We start from the raw sequence: 18,957 nt of genomic DNA, 5'->3' as shown, positions 1-18,957 counted from the left end.
CTCCAGCCTGACTCTCCAGGTGACTTTGATTCCTTTCCCTTCTTCTGTGGGCAGAAAGGGAAGATGGCTGCCTCAAAGCACCTTTCACCCTCTTCTCTCACCCTCTAGCTGTCTAGATCTAACTGATCTAGACGAGCAGTTGCAAATTCTAATGAGTGAAGGGATCAGAAGAGTAACAAATGCAAAAAAATCAGCCTCCAATGAGTAAGGGGTCATGGATCTGTGGTCCAACCAGAGGACAGGCTCTGCTTAAGACACTCAGATAAAAACATGTAAACCACACAAACAAAATCCATCTGAGGACTGAGGGCCGGCTTCAGCAATCCTTGCTCTAAGAATACGTCCCCTCGTCCTTCTCGCTGCTTTTTTCCTCCTTACCTACCACGGAGCTTTCTATCTTTTTGTTTTCACTGTCTGACTCTCCATCATCCTTTCCTCTACCCACTCAATTTCCAGGAAGCTCCTGGGACAGGGTTCCCACCTGCGGGTGTCATAGTCCAGGGTAAGGCCATTGGGCCAACCCAGGTCTGTGTTGATGAGGACCTTCCGCTCAGAGCCATCCAAGTTTGCCCGCTCAATCTTGGCAATGTGGCCCCAGTCAGTCCAGAAGAGGTACCTGAGATACAATACCACCATCATCACCAAGGCAAGGGAAGATGGCACCCAGAGGCTCGGAGAATTAGGGGGGACACACTGACACCATTAGTACATAGGCATTTTCCAAGGGACTCTTCATCAGGCCCTTCCTCCCTGGGGGTCTCTTTTGCCGACCATGAACTTACCCCTTCCGGGGGAAAACGGCAATGGCCCGAGGCTCGTCCAGGCTATTGTTGATCAGCACTTTGCGGCAGGAACCATCTAGCCTTGACGCTTCAATGGTGTTTCGGCCTGTGTCCGTCCAGTACAGATTCCTGGCTACCCAGTCTACTGCCAGCCCATCGGTGGTCTTCAGCCCACGCCCGATCACAGTTTCCATGTTGCTGCCATTCAGATCTGCTCTCCTGAGGGAATAGCCCAGGGCTGGATGACTGACCCGACTGACCAGAGGTAGACTAGATACCCCCACAGACTTTTAAGCATATTTATTAAAGTAATTTCTACACCCGACATGGGGCTCAAACTTATGACCCCAAGATCAAGAGTCACATGCTCTTCCAACTAAGCCAGCCTCTCACCCCTAGACTGAAACCCCTTTAATCCATGTTCCTATAATTAGATCCCTATTATAAACTCCACAGGGACAGAGACTACCTCTCTATCAGTACATTCCTCAGCACCTAGCCAGAGGAGGTAGTCAAAATATTAGCAGAATTAATGGACAAATCCTTGGGAGTACAGAGTGTTTCCTGCTCTAAGTAGGAGGTGTTTGGGCCCATGTCTTGCAGAAGACAAGTCAGTAATTCCCCATATACCTTAGGGAAGAGATAAGGATTGCTAGGTGGTAATTATAAGAAAGGCACATTGGTCCAAATCGCCCTGTGTATTTTTACAATAGTCCTCTACCACGGAATCCAAGCACAGGATGGGGGTATGTCACAAACACTTCAGGAACTTCTCTAAACTACATATTCCCACCTGCCCAGCATGAGATTCTTTTTGTTGTTGTTGTTGTTAAGATGTTATTTATTTATGTGAGAGAGGGAGCAGGAGAAGGAGAAGCAAGCTCCCCGCTGAGCAGCGAGCCTGAAGTGGGGCTCAATCCCAGGACCCAAGGATCATGACCTGAGGGGAAAGCTGATGCTTAATTGACTGAGCCACCCAGGCAACACCACCAACCCCCCTCCCCCGGCCCACCTTAGCTTCTGATTCTAATATGCCTCTCAGGGAGAACCAATGGGAATGCTCTTATTCTTTTATAGGAGAATCTCTGCTGTAATAAACCCCTCAAAATAGTGGTAGGCCATCACATTCCTCAGCTATGATGGGACAAAAAAAAAAAAATGGAAAGAATAATAAAAAGTAAAATAAACAAAACAAAAATATTTTTAAAACAGCAAAATGCAACCTTGTGAACAACCCCAGGCCTTGGCATTTGGCCAGGGCTCCTGTATTATAATATAGATACACCGCTTAGCTACTCATCAATGAGTCTTAGGGGATGCATGGAGCTCCCACAGGGCCGGGCAGTGGGGTAAAGGCTCCAGGTCCTCAGCCTGACTGTTTGTTTTATATACTGGGCTTCTATTAATCTAGAAATAACAACAACAATAAAAAACCCCAAATCTGGGGTACCTGGGTGGCTCAGTGGGTTAGAGCCTCTGCCTTTGGCTCAGGTCATGATCTCAGGGTCCTGGGATTGAGCCCCATGTCAGGCTCTCTGCTCAGGGAGCCTGCCTCCCTCTCTCCCTGCCTGCCTCTCTACCTACTTGTGATCTCTCTCTTTCTGTTAAATAAACAACAACAACGACACTCAAATCTGAACTCTATTCCTTTTTTTTTTTTTTTTTTTTTAAGATTTTACTTATTTATTTGACAGAGAGAGCAAGCACACAAGCAGGGGAAACAGCAGGCAGAGGGAGAAGCAGACTCCCCGCTGAGCAGTGAGCCCGATGTGGGACTCAATCCCAGGACCCTGGGATCATGACCTGAGCTGAAGGCAGACGCTTAACTGACTGAGTGACCCCGGTGCCCCTGAACTCTGTTGTTAGTGACAAGCGAACAAGAAGTTAGGATCAGAACTCACTATCCAAAACTACCAAATCACTCAGTCTGCTTAGAGGTCAACATGGACATGACCTCACCCCACCAGGGACGGGACACAGGTCTGTGTCCTCTGGAGATTTCAGGGACATTCATACCTGATAACATCCAGGAACACGTCTGTGTAATAGACCTTCCCGTCCACGCTGTCATAGTCCAGGGAGATGACATTGTTTAGCTCGGGAACTGGGATGTGCACATCAGTGTGGTCGCTGGTATCCAGCGAGATACGCCGGATGGAGCCTCGGCTGGAGAAGAGCAGGTAGGTCTCAGGGGAGGGATCGCACGTCTTCCCATCTCGCTTTAACTGGATGCCAGTGGGGCAGGCGCAGGAGAAGCCCGAGGGTCGAGGCAAGCAGAGGTGGGAGCAGCCGCCATTTCTAGAGCCACACTTGTTAGAACCTGGGAAGGCGAGACGCATGAGCCATAACACCCAGCCTGGATTCCTGCAGGAAGCTTACAAAGGCCCTGGTCTCTTGTGCCTGGTTCTCTGCTGTCCTAAGTGACAGAATCTGGTGTCTGGCAGGGATGAGGGAGGAGGAGCAGGTGTGTATCCCTTCAGGAGGTCTTCTGAAGGTGACAGCAGTCAGAGTCCCAGCCATACCCAGACGGAGCACAGCCTGATTGAGGAAGAGGGCTTAGGGAGGTCCTTGTCTCTGAGACTGTAGGGAGATCTCTGTGCTCCAGACTTATCTCAGACACCGGGCTACCCTCAGAAAACCAGCTCTGGTCCTAGGGGTCCTCTCACCCAGTGGTTGTGCCCGGTCCACGGCTTGAATGTCCATGAGGCCCGGCAGGTTGGACCTCACCAGGATGACGTTGCTGCCAGTCCCCTTGTCAGCACGGTGGATGCTCCGGGTCTGCCAGTCGGTCCAGTAGATATAGGAGTCAAGCAGGGTGAGGCCATAGGGGTGCTGGACAGGGGACACCAGCGTGTGCCGGCTGCCACCGTTCAGGTCGGCAGCCTCGATTCGCTGTGGAGGAAGGAGACAGTGGGGGCTGGCTATGTGTAGGTGAGGAGCCCTGAGTAGAGATCCCGAACAGCCCCCCTCCCATCTCCCCAGGCTTCTGGGAAAAGCAACAGGAGTAGGACTCTCACCTCAGTGTGGGCATCGGCCCAGAGCAGTTGGGAGCTGGCCTTGTCCACAGTCAGACCGTTGGGCCATCCTAGGTTGTTGCTGATGAGCACGGTCCGGTCTGAGCCATCCATTCCAGATCGCTCCAGCTTGGCGTTCTCCCCCCAGTCTGTCCAGTACATGAACCTGGGCCAGGAAAAATATTCGCTGCTATGTCTATAGCTCCTACATGCTGACCACAGGCCAAACGCTGTGAAAAGTATTTCATGCAAAAAGTGGAGCTGTCGCTCAGGGGGTCTAGGGCTTCGGATGTGCAGGCCGAGAACGTTCTGAAGATGTGTCACCATCGTGTGAATAGACTTTACTAAGCCATACACTTAAAAAACCATTGAGATGGTAAATTTTTTTTTTTTAACCACAATTTTTTTAAAAAAAGAATTTTCCATGGATTCTCTCACTTAGTCCTCCCAAGAGCATGAGGTATACATTTTCACTATCACCTCCCCTTACTGGTGAGGAAACTGAAGATCAGAGGTTAAAAACAGGACCCAAAGTGACAGACGCAGCTAATACATGGTAAAGAATGTTGAATCCTGGATTTTTGACCCCAAGGCTGGTGCCCTTTACTGCTACATTACCCTACCCGCCCCAAAAGAAGTCAGAAGGGGTGAGGTCCGTCTCTGCGTTCCTCTGAGGCACGCTTGTGTTCGATTCTTCTCCTGCACCCCTGCGGGAGCCCCAGCTGGCCCAGCCCAGCCCTCCGCCCGGAGCCACAGAGCCAGCTCTCACCCCATCTCATGGTACAGCACGATGGCCCGTGGGCTGTCCAGGTTCTGCCACACCAGTACTTTCCTCATGGACCCGTCCAGGTTGCCCACTTCGATCCGGTTGGTTCCCGTGTCTGTCCAGTACACTTTCCGGCCAATGGCATCCACCGCGAGCCCATCTGTGGTCTGCAGCCCTGCAGGAAGTCAAGAGCGCACACTGGCTCCTGCCTTAAAACAGATGGGCTGTTTCCCCAGCTCTGGAGCCAGACAGGGGGTCCCTGGGCTGGGAGCAAGGCCCACCTGTGGTGATGATGTCCTCATGCTGCGAGCCATCCAGATTGGCACGGCTGATGCTGTGCAGGGTACTGTCTGACCAGTACACCTTTCCTGGAAAGGGAAGGCTTGGCTCAGCCTGGACCCTCGCCTCTCCCAAAGGGACACCCACAGGGACGCCAGGGCATGCCAGAGAGAGCCTCTACCCCTGAGCAGAGGCAATCCAGGGAAATAAAGAAAGAGCATAACAGGAAAGTTGTTGGCAGGGATGGAAGCGAGGCCCCAAACCATGCCCTCTTTACCCAAGAGGAAGCTACAGAGATGGGGGCAGGGCTATGCCAGAGGGAACAGGAAGCTCCAGGCTCTTGGCAGGAAACAACGGGAGAGGAAGAACAGCAGCTACAGTAGCTTGGGGACAGAGGGCCACACGGACCTTCCTGGGGATCTACTCCAATGGCAATGGTATTCTTCATGGTAATGTTGATAGGTACCACCACGTCGGCAAAATAAGGGATGTCCAAGGAGACCATGCGTATGTCTATTCTCCGGGCGAAGATGAGGAAACTGTTCATTCCTTCCCCGGGTGGGGACAAAAGGAAAGAGGACAGTCACCCTAGTGCAGCCAGTAAGAGGATCTGGAGTCTAGTTTCTAGCTTTATGTTAAGTGAAAGAGGGCTTTCCCTACAGACCATGGAGGGCCTATTCACAGATCCTTTCTCATTCAAACTCCCCAGGATGTTAGGATTCAAATGCAGCCTGTCATGTAGCACCCCCTAGGGAGAAACATCAACTTCTAACTGCTGGGCAGCCACGCCCTTTCCCGGGACCCTCCAGCTGAGGCTGTCACCCATGCTGTACACTCACAAAGTGGTACTTCCAAGGCAAGTACCATGACATTGGAGAGATCATATGTTTTAAGATTCATTTTACCAACTCTGGGCAGATAAAACTGAAGTGACCTGTTCTAACCTGATCAGTGTATTATGACAATTTTCCAACAATGAAAGCAGGGCATCTGAGAAAAGAGATCTTTTTCTAATATGCATGTAGACCTCGTAAGAACAAGTTATGATCCTGCCTATGATCCTGTCTACCTGGTCCCTTGGGCCTCTTCCTGGACTTCTACTTTTCTCTAGAACTTTTTGGCCTCCCCTATGCCTCTCAGAGTACCAGGACCCATGGTTTCTCAGCCCACCCTTGAGTCCACCCACAGAGAAGGAAGAGAGCCACTGCCCCACTTGGAGAGGCTCTATTCTGGTCTGTGACGCTCCAACTTACCTGGTGAGCAGGTCCTGCCATCAGGCATCAGGTTGATGCCTGTGGGGCAAGTACAGCTGAAGCCACTCAGATTTGGGGACCTAAGACACAGATGGCTGCAGCCTCCATTCTCCCTAGCACATGGTGTGGACACTGTAGGGGGAGAAGAAGGGGGTCAAAGGGGAGGTCTACAGCAAAGGAAGGCCAAGGAGAAGCCACGGTGGACCGAGGGCTGCTCACCTGGGGGCCGCCGGCGGTGGAAGACATGGATGTCCATAAGGTTCTCCAAATTCTCCTGCAGGGTCTCCCGGTCTAGCCCCGTCAGTCGGTCCGCGCTCTGTATACTCTTGGTCTGCCAGTCAGTCCAATAGATGCGCTCTCCGTACAGGGTCAGCCCAAAGGGGTGGGGGAGCTGGCTTCCAATCAGCACCTGCGGGGGGTGGGTGGGGGGCAGCACTGTGTCATTCCCCCAGCAAGGTGCGAAAGCACAGAGCGGTGGTCAAGATGGATCTACACCCACACGTGCAGTCAAGATGCAGTTCCTCTACTGCCACCTGCTGGGCGACCTTGAGCAACAGCTGGTTATCAAATCTCTGAGGGGCCCCGAGTGGATCAGCCAATTAGGCGGCTGCCTTCGGCTCAGGTTATGATCCTAAGGTTCTAGAAGAACCTAGAGTCCCGCATCAGGCTCCTTGCTCACCGGCGAGCCCGCTTCTCCCTCTGCCTGCCGCTCCCCCTGCTTGTGCTCGCCCGCACACGCGTGCTCTCTCTCTGATTAAAAAGAAAACAAAGCTCTCTGAGCTTTGGTTTGCCAATCTGTGATATGACCGTGACGACATCTGGCTCCAAGGGTTGTGTGATGATTGTAAAAGATCTTGTATGATTTAGGTAACCTCAGAGTCTCTCTGCACAAATTATTTATTAATTACACAAGGCAAAACAGTAGACACCCCCTTAACCAACCACCTTAACCGTGCCAAGTTATTATCACTGTAAAGGGACAAGCTGACGTCTGTGCCTGCTGGTAAGACACACTGGACACAGCTTGATTTAATGTAGTACTCCTGCAGACCGAGACACATTCTACAAAACAAATGGCATTTGATATTTAAAAATACAAAGGTCACGAAAGACACAGAAGGGACTCATTTCCTTGACTGGATGGGTTAAATAAGGATGAGGAAGTAGAGGTTAAAGAGACTTGATTACTAAACACAGTTGTGATCTGGGATTGGATCCTGGTCTAAGAAAGAAAAAAGAAAAAAAAAAAAGCTACAAAGGACATTATTAGGGCAATTGGTAGTGAGACTGAACATGGACTGTTAATTAGACAGTAATTAGTAATTAGACAGTATCAATGCTAAATTTCCTGGTTTTGATCATCACAGTGTGGTTACGTGAGACAACATCCTTGTTCTTAGGAAATTGAAGTATTTTGGGGTCACGGATAGGATGTTTCCAATTTATTCCAATTTATTCTCAGACAGTTCAGAAAAATAATAATGTGTGTGTGTGTGTGTGTGTGTGTGTGTGTGTAGAGAATGGTATACCAATGTGACAATTCTCACAAGTTTTTTGTTTGAAATTATACCAATGAACAACAGCAAAAACAAAGCAATCACAGGTCCAGCAGGCATTTGGCGATTAAATAGTGTCTGTTGTGATGGTTAGTAGGAAGGTCTGTGCACCACAATTGACATAAATCCCCTAGCTTCCCTTCATCACCGGCAACAATCCCCAGCCCACCCTCCTTGGCTCTGGAGGGCAGCCACAGCCTCAAAGGAACAGCACACGGCTCATGCTCAGTCCTCCTAGCTGCCAGCCAGGGGGAGCTGCCCCAGAGGCTTTCAGGGTCGTGGGACAATGTCTTAATATCACACTTACCTTCCTCTTGCTGCCATCCAGACCAGCAAATTCAATCGTCTTCATGCCAGCATCTGCCCAGTAAAGCCGCTGGGACCCATAGTCAATGGCTAATCCATTAGGCCAGGTCAGATTGGAAGAGATGATGACCTGGCGGCCGGAAGCATCCATGCCAGCTCGTTCAATTTTGGGGCTTGCACCCCAGTCGGTCCAATACATGTACCTGGGCACAGGCAAGGAAGGTCTTACAGCCTTCTAGTTAACCCCCAGGGGGACTCGGGGTGCCTAGGGTGCCAACTGCCTGCACTAGCTGCCCCCGCCTCCTGTCTCAGCTCACAGCCCCATCCTGGTTCAAAGCTGTCTTCGAAGGTCTCATACGTTCTATCGCTATCCAGAGGTTCCCCAGGGTTTTAATAAAGCCAGAGCTCAATGGCTCAAGGAATGTTTGGCAGATGAGGCCTGTTCAGGGATAAAGAATGGGGTACAAGAAATGTTTCCTAGGGGCACCTGGGTGGCTCAGTGGGTTAAGCCTCTGCCTTCAGCTCAGGTCATGATCTTAGGGTCCTGAGATCAAGGCCCACATCGGGCTCTTTGCTCAGCAGGGAGCCTGCTTCCCCCTCTCTCTCTGCCTGCCTCTCCGCCTACTTGTGATTTCTCTGTCAAATAAATAAATAAAATCTTAAAAAAAAGTTTCCTTGACAAGATGGTACACAAATTTAAAAGAATTCTATGTTACCATGAAGAAGAGCAGGCTAGCTCTGTATTATCAAGTGGAAAAATGTCCAGGATATATAGTTAAGGGGGGAAAAAAAACAAGTTACAAAATATACCATTGCAGTAAAACCAAAACCACCATCAACACTACCAAACATATATATGTGTAAAAGAAAATCTGAAAAAGGTACCCTAATACGCTAAAACCCTAAAAATACCCTTACCTAAAATACCCTAACGGTTAACCATTAGCAATGGTCATTGCTGTAGAGTGAGACTATAGGGAATCTGCACTTACTACAGATTTATTTACTTATTGGTTGGTTGGTTTATTTACAATGAGTTCCTTTTGTTAGCAGACCAAAAAAAAAAAAAAAAAAGATAAAAAAATTTAAAAGGTTTCCTCGTCCACTGTGGGGACAGAGCTGTCACTGTACCTCTGTGGTGTCTGTAACTGCCCTGGCTGCCTAGGTGTGCCCATAAGATCTGGCCCCTCTCACTAACTTCCGGGCTCCCTCTAGTGCTCAGAGCTGTGGGATGGGTGGAGCTTGTCCCAAAGGGACAGGTGCTCACCCGCCCATGGGTTCCACTACGATGTCCCGGGGACGATCAAGATTCTCCCAGATGAGAACTGTCCTCATGCTGCCATCTGTGTTGGCCACTTCAATCCGGTCTGTACCTAACGAAGAAGTAAGGGGCAAAGGTATGGACTCGATCCTTGGTCCTTCACCCTACTACCTTCCGCTCCCAGCACAGAGCCTGGCCTGCAGGAGATGATCAAGAAATATTTTGCAACAGATGCATGACAGATACCGAGGGAACTGAATTTGGAGAAGATGATGCTGCAGGTCCAAGAACCACACTTTGAGAAGCTCTACTGTAAGGCATTTCCTCTTGCCTCCCAGACTCACCTGGCGCATAGAAAATGCCCATTTTATTAAGACAGCAATGGAAGGAACACCACAGAGCATCGTTTCCTTCTCTGAAATGCCTCAAAACATTTTTGAGCACCAGCTATATAGCAGCAGAAGCTGACATTCGATTGGCAAATGTCAGACCCTAAGATATGAGCGTCTAGCTTCAGCTCTGCTGACCCACCAAGAGCTAAGGCCAAGACAAGTGGTCTTGGAGGGACACTGGGTTCCTTCTCCCTGAGGCTAGAATTTTAATAAGAAGAATCCCACAAAGCCAGGCCATGGCTGTCCTGTACATACCTGCATCTGTCCAGTAGAGCTTGTTGGTGACCCAATCGATGGCCAAGCCTGCTGGACTCTCCAAACTGGTATCTACTACCACCTAGACAGAGAGCAAAGCTGTGATCACCAACTGGACTTGTACCTCATCTCTGGGGCCCAACTGTCCCAATTCTCCAGGCTGGCAAAGGTATGGGAAGCCTGGACCCGGGACAGGGTGGATTCCATCCCCTCCGTATCTGCCCTCCCTGAGGGCTTAGGGGAAGGGCCCTACCTCCTGTCCTGTTCCATCCCACTTGGCCCTGCTGATGGTGTCAGTGCTGACATCTGTCCAGTACACGTGGTCATCCCGGGAGTCCCAGTCAAGGGCCACAGCACTGCGCACGTCAGCCAGTGGGATGACATCGTCGGACAGGTCCTCTGTGTCAAAGCTGATCCGACGGATGTCCATCCTTCGGGCAAAAAGCAGGAACTTGTCAAGACCTGATCAAAGGCCGAAAGGGGTCTCCTTTTAATGCTCTAAATCCAATCACAGTGACAGACACAGACGCTCACCTTTGTGACATCTGGTTCAATCACACTTCCTGGGATCTGGTGCCCTTTGTCCCCTACTCTTCGCACCTCAGGCCCCCTGTGAGCACTGGGCGGCCCATGCTGACAGACTCAAGCTTTAGGATTAATGGACGAGGAAACAGACTCTCCCCAGGGCCCAGAGGCGTATCCTGTTTAAGCGTCCATCAGCTTCGTCTCCTTTCCTCTCCTCTTTGCTCAGCCTCTTTAGCCGCGCTGGCTGGCTGGCCATCTACTCGCCCCGACCTCGCTTCCTTCCTTCCCTGCCTGCCTCAGGGCTGCAGCTCAACTCCATCACCCACATCCCCTTCTCTTCACAAGTTAGCCAACAATGCCTACTGAACTGACTCCTTGCCTCGCCTGCCTTGTCTCCTTCACTCTCCTGGCAACTCTGATTCACATCATTCTTATTCTCATTTCCTGGATTAGCAACCCTGAGGCTACCAGCAGGTCAAGGAGCTCGCCTACCTTCCCTCAGCTACAAAGCACCAGAGCTGGGACTTGAACTCAGGTCTGGCTCCGGAGAAGGCGCTCTGGCCAACCCCCTATACACAGCTTCTTCCCCGCTGGCTCTTCTCCATCCCTTACCCCATTCTGGCCTATCTGAATATTTCCCAGTGTACATATCTGCCTGGAAGGCCCTCCTTGCCTCACTTCACCACGTGTCTCCTTTTAAGCTCTGAGAAACCCTTACAGGGGAGCTCCTGGGGAGACCTGTCATACCTGACTGAGACAAGAGGGACAAACCAGGGCACTTACAAGAATCAAGGAAGGTAGGTTCTCAATCAACGTGTGCTGAATGAATAGCCCCTGTTCCTCTGGATAGTTTCCCTCATATCAATCTCTGGGAAGGACCCAGATCCCAAGAGAAGTTTGGTTTTAACAAAGGACGAGAGGGTCAGTGGGAACACAGCAGAAAGTAAGAGCAGCTGCTGACATGTGAGGAATGACCCTGAGCCCCTCGCTGGTCATGCCATACTCCTGCATCACCCCTCTCTCTGGACTAGTCTTAAGAAAAGTCACCTGTCACTCTGAGCTAGACAGGGCAGCCCTCTCAAGGCAATGACCCTGTAGGAGCTCAAAGGAAGCCAAAATAGCAGATCTGGGAGCAACCAGGGAACCCCATTTTCTCCCAGTCATCAGACACGTATTTATCCAAGGTCTCCATGTATAGAACATCACCTGAGGTCCTCATCTTGGCTCTTTGGTTTAGGGCCTGAAAGGATGTCTTTAACAGGGGGAGGCTAAAGGTAAAGAGACAGAAACCCCTGCTTTCTAGAAGGGCCTGGAACCTCACTGCCTGTGGATAAAGCATTTGACCTGGTGAAATGGTCCGCCAGCCTGGCTGCAGGGACCCATACTCAGCTGGGTGCTGTCACTGAGCCCTTGGGCTTCAGCTTTGCTGTAGGAGCCACCGGCCTCGTAAGTCCTTCCTCTTCCATGACACGCAAGCCCTTGGATTTCTAGCTCCTATTCCTTCCACCCCCCTCCACAAGGCATGTCCACTGAGGCAGGAGCCCCAGACCCACTTACTCTGGGCACAGGCGTGGCCGCTGATCTTGCGGAAGCCTGTGGGGCAGGCGCAGGTGTAGTTCTGGCCACTGGGCAGACACAGGTGGGTGCAGCCGCCATTGTTGTCCCCACAGCGGTTCTTTCCTGTTCAAAGAGCCCAGAGCAAGAGGGTCAGGAAACACCAAAGGCTGGCGGAGTCCACCCCAAGGCAGTTCAGTCCTTTAACCAGGTTGTGAGCTCCCTGGAAGGAGGAACCACAGCTCGTTACTTTTTCCACCTGCCCCAGCTGCAAACACAGTGAATCCCGGACAGAAGAGATATCCTATGAAGGTTTGCATGAACCCCATCAGGACAGTGAAGCCCATTTTCTGGGGTCTCGATGTTGTACCGTGAATGTCCAGCAGAGGGAGAAATTGGCTCCTATCACTGCCAACTGCAGACTTCCTGGCCAGAAACAATGGCAGCTGTGACAGGTGCAGGGAAGGTTCCCAGAGGCACAGGAGGTTTACCAGGTGGGTCGTTTCTTACCTGCAGGCTGGCGCTGGGGGTGCAGGGTGTGGATGTCCATGGGGAAATGGAGCTTGTTGCGAATGATCTCCTGGTTCTTGCCAGTGAATTTGTTAGCACTGTTGATGCTCTTGGTGTGCCAATCTGTCCAGTACAGACTGTCTTCAAACACGGTGATGGCAAAGGGATGGGGGAGGCCTGGGGAAAGTCCAGAAGGACCTCAGTCCAGACAGAGCCTGCCATGGGCTCTGGGCCCAGGCCTGGCAACTGTGCAAATCTCACCCTCTGCCAAGGCTCCTGGGGGCTGGGACCAGGGCAGAAGGATGAGAGAGACGAAGGAGAGTGGAGAAAGGACCTCACCCTGGCTAATGACAGCCTTGCGGTGACTCCCATCCAGATTGGCCCTCTCGATGACATGGTGCTTTGCATCCACCCAGTACATACGATGGCCTGCATAGTCAATGGTGAGGCCATTGGGCCAGAAGAGATGAGTATCGGCGATGATGCGGCGTCCAGAGCCATCCATGCTGGAGGCCTCAATGCGGGGGGTGTTGCCCCAGTCTGTCCAGTAAATGGTACTAGGAAGAGACAAAAGGAAATTGAGAGACAGGCAGCAGAAAGCAGGTAGTAACAGGAATAATAGCCAGACTGGGGCCTTTTATCTGTTTAACCCAGGGGATTCCAACTAGTAGGAGACACATTCTGTGTGTAGTCCACGGAGTGTCTTCTAAATGTCTGAGTTTAAATGTCTCTAGCAGGGTGTTCATTCATTTAACAAATCTCTCTCTTTCTTTTTAAATAATACCTGCAGGGCTGTCTCTTAGGGATTAAGAGTATAGCAGTGAACAGAACAGACAAAAATCCCAACCCTTGTGGGAGATTTTTTTTTCTAATAACAAAAATTGTTACTACTTTTTATTAATTAGATCAATCCTATGAGCTAATCATAAAAATATTAAGCACCTGCAATGATCTAATGTGTACTGTGGTATTTAAAATGCATCTCATGGATTGCCTAGGTGGCTCAGTGGGTTAAGCCTCTGCCTTTGGCTCAGGTCATGATCTCAGGGTCTTGGGATCGAGCCCCACATTGGGCTCTGTGCTCAGAGGTGAGCCTGTTTTCCCCTCTTTCTCTGTTTGCCTCTCGGCCTACTTGTGATCTCTGTCAAATAAATAAATAGAATCTTTTAAAAAAATCTTTAAAAAAATAAAATAAAATGCATCTCATTTTTGGTAGGTGAAATGGGTGAAGGGGGTCAGAAGGTACAAACTTCTAGTTATAGAATAAGTAAGTCATGGGGATGTAACCTACGGCATGGTGACTATAGGCCATCACACTGTACTGTATTATTTCAAAGTTGCTAAAAGAGTAGAACTTCAAAGTTCTCATCACGAGAAAAAGTTATTGTAACTGTCATACATGGACAGATATTAATGAGACTTACTGCAGTGATCATTTTGCAAAATACACAAATATTGAACCATTATGCTGTATATCTGAAACTAATATATGGTTATATGTCAATTATACCTCCATTTTAAAAAATGAGTCTCTTTTAATCTTCACAGGGCTGGAAGGTAGGTGTGCTTTTTTTTAAATCACCAATTGTAAGTGAGTGAGCAAGTGAGTAAGCGGAGGCAGAAACAGACTGACCCAAGGCCACACAACCATTTAGCGCAGAGACAGGACTCAAATCCAGGCGTGTCTGGGTGCACAGCCCATGCTTTTCATGCCACACTGTGAAGAGGCCCCCCCACCAAGGTCTGACCCAGGCGGCCTAGAAAGTGTCGTTAGATATTGCAGGAGGGATTGGAAGCTTGAGGTCCAACTCACTCACCCCTCCATGGGGTGCAGGGCAATAGCCCGGGGCTTCTCAAGGTTTTGCCACAGCAGCACCTTCCGATGGGCACCGTCCAGGTTGGCCACCTCAATCCTTGATGTCCCTGAGTCGGTCCAATAGAGTTTGTCATGGACCCAATCCACAGCCAGTCCCCCTGACGGAAAGAGGCAGCAGGAAGGGGTCAGGGATTCAGCCAACGCTCCTCTGGACCAACGTGACAGAGCAAAATCTTACATGAAGGTTCTGGGTCAGACACTGTTTTGACCATATTCTGACCACGTTCTGATCATAGTGGCGTATACTAACTCACTTGATTGTCACAACAGCTCTGGGAACTAGATACTAGAACTCCTGTGAAGATGAAGGAGTTGAGGCACAGAGGAGTCAAGGAACTGTCCAAGGCCACGCACTTCCTCCTCACAGAAAACCACATTCTGCTTCCTGAATCCTGACTCCCTCACCCACCCCCAGAGTCTCCTGCCGCTCTGGCTCACGTGTTTGCAAACTGTGGCTCAGAGTTTTGTCGAGATGCTTCAGAAGTTCCATAGGCTTATGAGTCAGATGTGCATGACGTCAGATTCTAATCCACTTCACTGGGTTGTAGAATGGCCTGAGATTATAGAGTGAGCTCTTGTTTTGTTTTGTTTTTATTTTATTTTATTTTATTTATCTGACAGAGAGAAATCACAACTAGGCAGAGAGGCAGGCAGAGAGAGAGGAAGAAGCAGGCTCCCTGTGGAGCAGATAGCCCAATGTGGGGCTTGATCCCAGGACCCCGGGACCATGACCTGAGCTGAAGGCAGAGGCTTTAACCCACTGAGCCACCCAGGCGCCCGTTTTTTTGTTTTTTTTTTTTTAATCTGTAAACATTTGGATGTATCTCTCTGGGTCGAGGAAACTATCCTTAATACAAAGCAACCAAAACAAAATTCTGAACTGAACCAAATGCTAAGACTTAGAGCGAATTGTAGGGACGCCTTGGTGGCTCAGTTGTTAAGCATCTGCCTTCAACTCAGGTCATGATCCCAGGGTCCTGGGAGCCAGCCCCGCATCAGGCTCTCTGCTTGGTGGGAAGCCTGCCTCTCCCTCCCTCTCTGCTTGTGCTCCCTCTCTCTCTGTGTCTCTCTCTGTCAAATAAATAAATAAAATCTTAAAAAAAAAAGACTTAGAATGAATTATGCTGCCCATAAATCTCTGATTTCAAATGATTATATTCATCAAAACGTCTCATTACTATTGAGTCCAATAATGAGCAAATGTCATAAACCTGAACCGTTAAAATTCACGTTTTTCGCTACTAGAATTCCATCCAAGATTTCTCCGGAAGAAAAAGATGTTCTGCTGCCCAAGGTTTGCGAGCCACTATCCTGTTCCTTCCACGCTTGCTTTGTACATGCTGTGGCCCTGCCCATTCCCCCGGGGACTCATTCCCTACCTGGACTCTCGAGCCCTGTAGACACAACCTCCTCCACGTTGCTGCCGTTGAGGTTGGCACGGAGGATCCGATCCAGGGTGACGTCCGACCAGAAGACGAGCTCGCGCCGGTGGTGGAAGTCAAGGGCAATGGCGTTCTCCAGGTTGTTGAGCAGCAACGTGTACTCGGAGCGGTGCGGCAGCACCTGCCGGATGTCGATGCGGTTGGCGAACAGTAGCACCGGCTCCGGCCCTGGGACGTGGCAGAGAAATGGGGCCCCCACTGGGCTCCAGAGCTGCCCCTGACACGCGTCAGCATGCACCCCCAAATCCTCAGCGGACACGTGGGGCGCCCTGCCGAGGACGGCATGGCCACAGCTGCTGATGACCGGACTAGAAGAGTGGGAGCCTCCAAAGCACACTCTCCCACCCATTCCACCCCAGCAGAGCTTTTCTTGGGGCTCAGAATGCAACTCACAGCTCCATTGTCCTGAGATGAAAACTATCTCTGCCTGTCAGCAAATCCCCAGGGACTGGAGCCCTGGATGTCTCCAGGCTCAGCCCTCTGCCCAGCGAGCCGAATGCCGACAGCCCTTACCCAGAGCCTTGCAGCTGCGCCGGTCAGGTCGGAGCTCATAGCCTGCTTCACACCAGCACTGAAAGGCCCCTTCGCTGTTGGTGCAGCCCTGGCTGCAGTACCCCTCCTCGGCGCATTCATTCACATCTGGGAGGACCGGGCGGGGTCAGATCTTCATTCCGCCACCCTCCCACCCCAACTCTCCGGCTGATTAGTCGCTTTCCTGCCCACATACCCATCTACTCTCCAGGCGCAGTGGGAAGGGTATACAACGAGTGGTTAAGGGCATCAAGGTCATGGAGACCTGGGCTTCAATCCCAACTATGCTCTCACTGGCTCTGTGGCCGTCAGTAAGTTACTTAACCTCTCTGAGCCTCAGTTTCCCCATCTGTGAGACAGACGGGACCATCGGCACCTGCTAAGGGGATGATGAAAGGAGGTTGCGTCTGTCAAATATCTGACCCACGGGAAACACAGCTGTCTGTCCGCTGCCCCTGCCCAGCTCCAAAGCAGGCCCCAGCTCACCCTGGCACATGTGCCCGTCCTCGGTGAGCCGGAAGCCCGTGTGGCAGGTACACTGCACCACCCCCCGCACCATCTGGCACTTCTGGGCGCAGCCACCGTTGTTAACATTGCAGTTCTCCTCACCCGTCCGGGGCCCTGTGCCAGCCAAGCCAGAGATGGGAGTTGAGCCCAGAATCCTCCCCCAGACAGCCAACTTGGCATTCCACCTGGACCACGAAGAACAGCTCCCGAGGCTGCACGAATCCCCGGGGAGGATTCTCTTTGAACCACATGGGTGGGGTTCAGCCACAGACCAGGGGCCAGGCCCTCCCCCTGGGGACACTCACGGCAGTTCTGCTGTGGGCTTTCGTCACTGTTGTCCCCACAGTCGTTGACCCCATTGCACAGTTTCCTCTGCCCGATGCAGCGCCCGTTCCAGCACAGGAACTGGTCCGAGGCACACTGGGGGCTTCCTAGAGAGGGAGGCAGCAGAGCAGGGTGGGAGAGAGAGGCAGGTCACAGCAGGGCAGGGCTTACGTCAACAAAAGGACGGGAGCCTGTCATTTTCTAGGGCGAGCTGGAGACAGATGAGACTCAAGGTGGGAGGGTTGGGGTCCAGGGCAGGAAGCAGCTCAGACAGGGCTGGCTGGATGTCTGCATTCGTTTGCTCCCCAGGAACACCACAGTGGAATGGTGAGGGATGTGGGACAGAGGGAGAGAGTGCATCCATGTGTCCCGCACCCGGCGGCATGGCCAGGCCAGTGGGGGCCATCAGCCACAGAGAACAGTGCCTGCTCACAAGGCCAGAGCAACAGGCAGGCTGGCTGTGTATGAGTCGGAACATGAGAGGTGGCTGATGTGTCCCGGGCCATAACGCTGGGCAGGCAACAGATGCACCTGGATTTGACACTGGTAACTGAGAAGAGCAAGAAAAATCCAGGCTGTGGGCAAGATGTGAGGTAAGCGTCCCTGTAGCCCACTGGAATGGCAGTGGTGACACCCTCAGTCCACCCCTGTCCGCCGGCTCAACCATGGGCCAAGGGGCCTGGGCGCCCCCTGGGAGACTCCACCTGTGTTCTCACAGTTCTCTTCATCACTGTTGTCTGCACAGTCGTCCTCCCCATCACAGCGCCAGGACAGGCGGACACAGCGGCCTGAGCGGCAGCGGAACTGTTCGGCCGTACACATGGAGGTGGCTGGGCAAAGCAAAGGCCTCATGAGAGGCTGGCCCCGCGGTGGCCTAAGGCTCTGCCCCTCTGTGGCCCAAGGCTCCACCCCACCGCCCCAACTGCAGCCCATGCCAGCATCCACGCCACTGTCCTCCTTCATGGTTGTTCCCAATGGCGTCTTTGCGCAAATTAGAAAAAAGGTAACCTTTCCTCAAGATGCCTTCCTGCCACTGGTGAGAAAACTGCTGGGACAAATATACAAATCTATATAATTACAGAATGTGTACATCCACTGTGTGACTGGCATCCCTTCGGACAGAACACCTCTGTGCTGTGCCCAACCTACACCACCGTCCATGACAGTCCTGCCCCATCTGTCTTTATCGATGGTGGCCTTTTTGGCTCCAAGAGCCCTTTCCCTACTTTCAGCCCTGCCCTTTGGCACTGCCCCCACTCACTGCAGTTGCGCTCATCTGATTGGTCATCACAGTCCGCATCGCCATCGCAGCGCCAGCCGGCGTTGATGCACAGGCCACTGTCACACATGAACTCTCCCGAGCGGCAGGGCTGATGGGAGGCTGGGGAAATAGGACAGACTCCTGTCTCTAGCCAGTCCCTGACACAGTGTCCAGGGCAGCCCAGAAAGCCCGGCCCCAGCACCCGCCTCCTCCATCTCTGCCCAACAGGGAGCGGGGAATCCGGAAACTCCTCCCCGGAGCTCGTGCCCCAGCTGGCACCTGTGCCTTACTACCCCAGGAGTTCCTCTGGGCCTGGCCTCCCTCCCTCCTCCTCCGCACTGCTGGCCAGACCACTCACAGCAGTCGGACTCGTCTGACCAGTCTCCGCAGTCATCATCCCCGTCACAGTGGTAGATGTCGAGGATGCAGCGGCCATAGGCACACTGGAACTCCTCCAGGTTGCAGGGGGGCGCTGGCACTGCTGAGGCTGGAAGGCAGGCAGGGGCAGGGAGGGGCGTACACTCAGGCCTGGACACAGAAGAGAGGCCCTGACTCCTCTAGGG

The 18,957-nt window shown here is 51.8% G+C and overlaps 1 protein-coding gene across 1 annotated transcript in view; it reads right to left on the bottom strand.

The window, feature by feature from the left end:
* The window catches only part of LRP4 (LDL receptor related protein 4), a 49,271-nt gene that overhangs the window by 14,150 nt on the left and 16,164 nt on the right, over positions 1–18,957 (bottom strand). The window contains exons 6-30 of the mRNA XM_046015745.1: positions 18,753–18,881; positions 18,395–18,514; positions 17,838–17,963; positions 17,115–17,240; positions 16,789–16,923; positions 16,285–16,410; positions 15,709–15,939; positions 14,271–14,427; positions 12,793–13,010; positions 12,454–12,630; positions 11,947–12,069; positions 10,118–10,326; positions 9,865–9,946; positions 9,224–9,329; positions 7,958–8,159; positions 6,314–6,503; positions 6,095–6,226; positions 5,250–5,390; positions 4,844–4,930; positions 4,566–4,737; positions 3,800–3,962; positions 3,449–3,674; positions 2,799–3,102; positions 783–1,001; positions 482–616 (exon numbers count right to left, since the gene is read on the bottom strand). Of these exons, the coding sequence (XP_045871701.1) occupies positions 482–616; positions 783–1,001; positions 2,799–3,102; positions 3,449–3,674; positions 3,800–3,962; positions 4,566–4,737; positions 4,844–4,930; positions 5,250–5,390; positions 6,095–6,226; positions 6,314–6,503; positions 7,958–8,159; positions 9,224–9,329; positions 9,865–9,946; positions 10,118–10,326; positions 11,947–12,069; positions 12,454–12,630; positions 12,793–13,010; positions 14,271–14,427; positions 15,709–15,939; positions 16,285–16,410; positions 16,789–16,923; positions 17,115–17,240; positions 17,838–17,963; positions 18,395–18,514; positions 18,753–18,881 (4,036 nt within the window). The remainder of the gene's footprint in view (positions 1–481; positions 617–782; positions 1,002–2,798; positions 3,103–3,448; positions 3,675–3,799; positions 3,963–4,565; positions 4,738–4,843; positions 4,931–5,249; positions 5,391–6,094; positions 6,227–6,313; positions 6,504–7,957; positions 8,160–9,223; positions 9,330–9,864; positions 9,947–10,117; positions 10,327–11,946; positions 12,070–12,453; positions 12,631–12,792; positions 13,011–14,270; positions 14,428–15,708; positions 15,940–16,284; positions 16,411–16,788; positions 16,924–17,114; positions 17,241–17,837; positions 17,964–18,394; positions 18,515–18,752; positions 18,882–18,957) is intronic.

Source organism: Meles meles, chromosome 8 (assembly GCF_922984935.1).
Source record: "Meles meles chromosome 8, mMelMel3.1 paternal haplotype, whole genome shotgun sequence".
NCBI lineage: Eukaryota > Metazoa > Chordata > Mammalia > Carnivora > Mustelidae > Meles > Meles meles.
The sequence above is the reverse complement of the archived record's forward strand: the minus strand, read 5'-3'. Positions and strand labels throughout refer to the sequence as shown.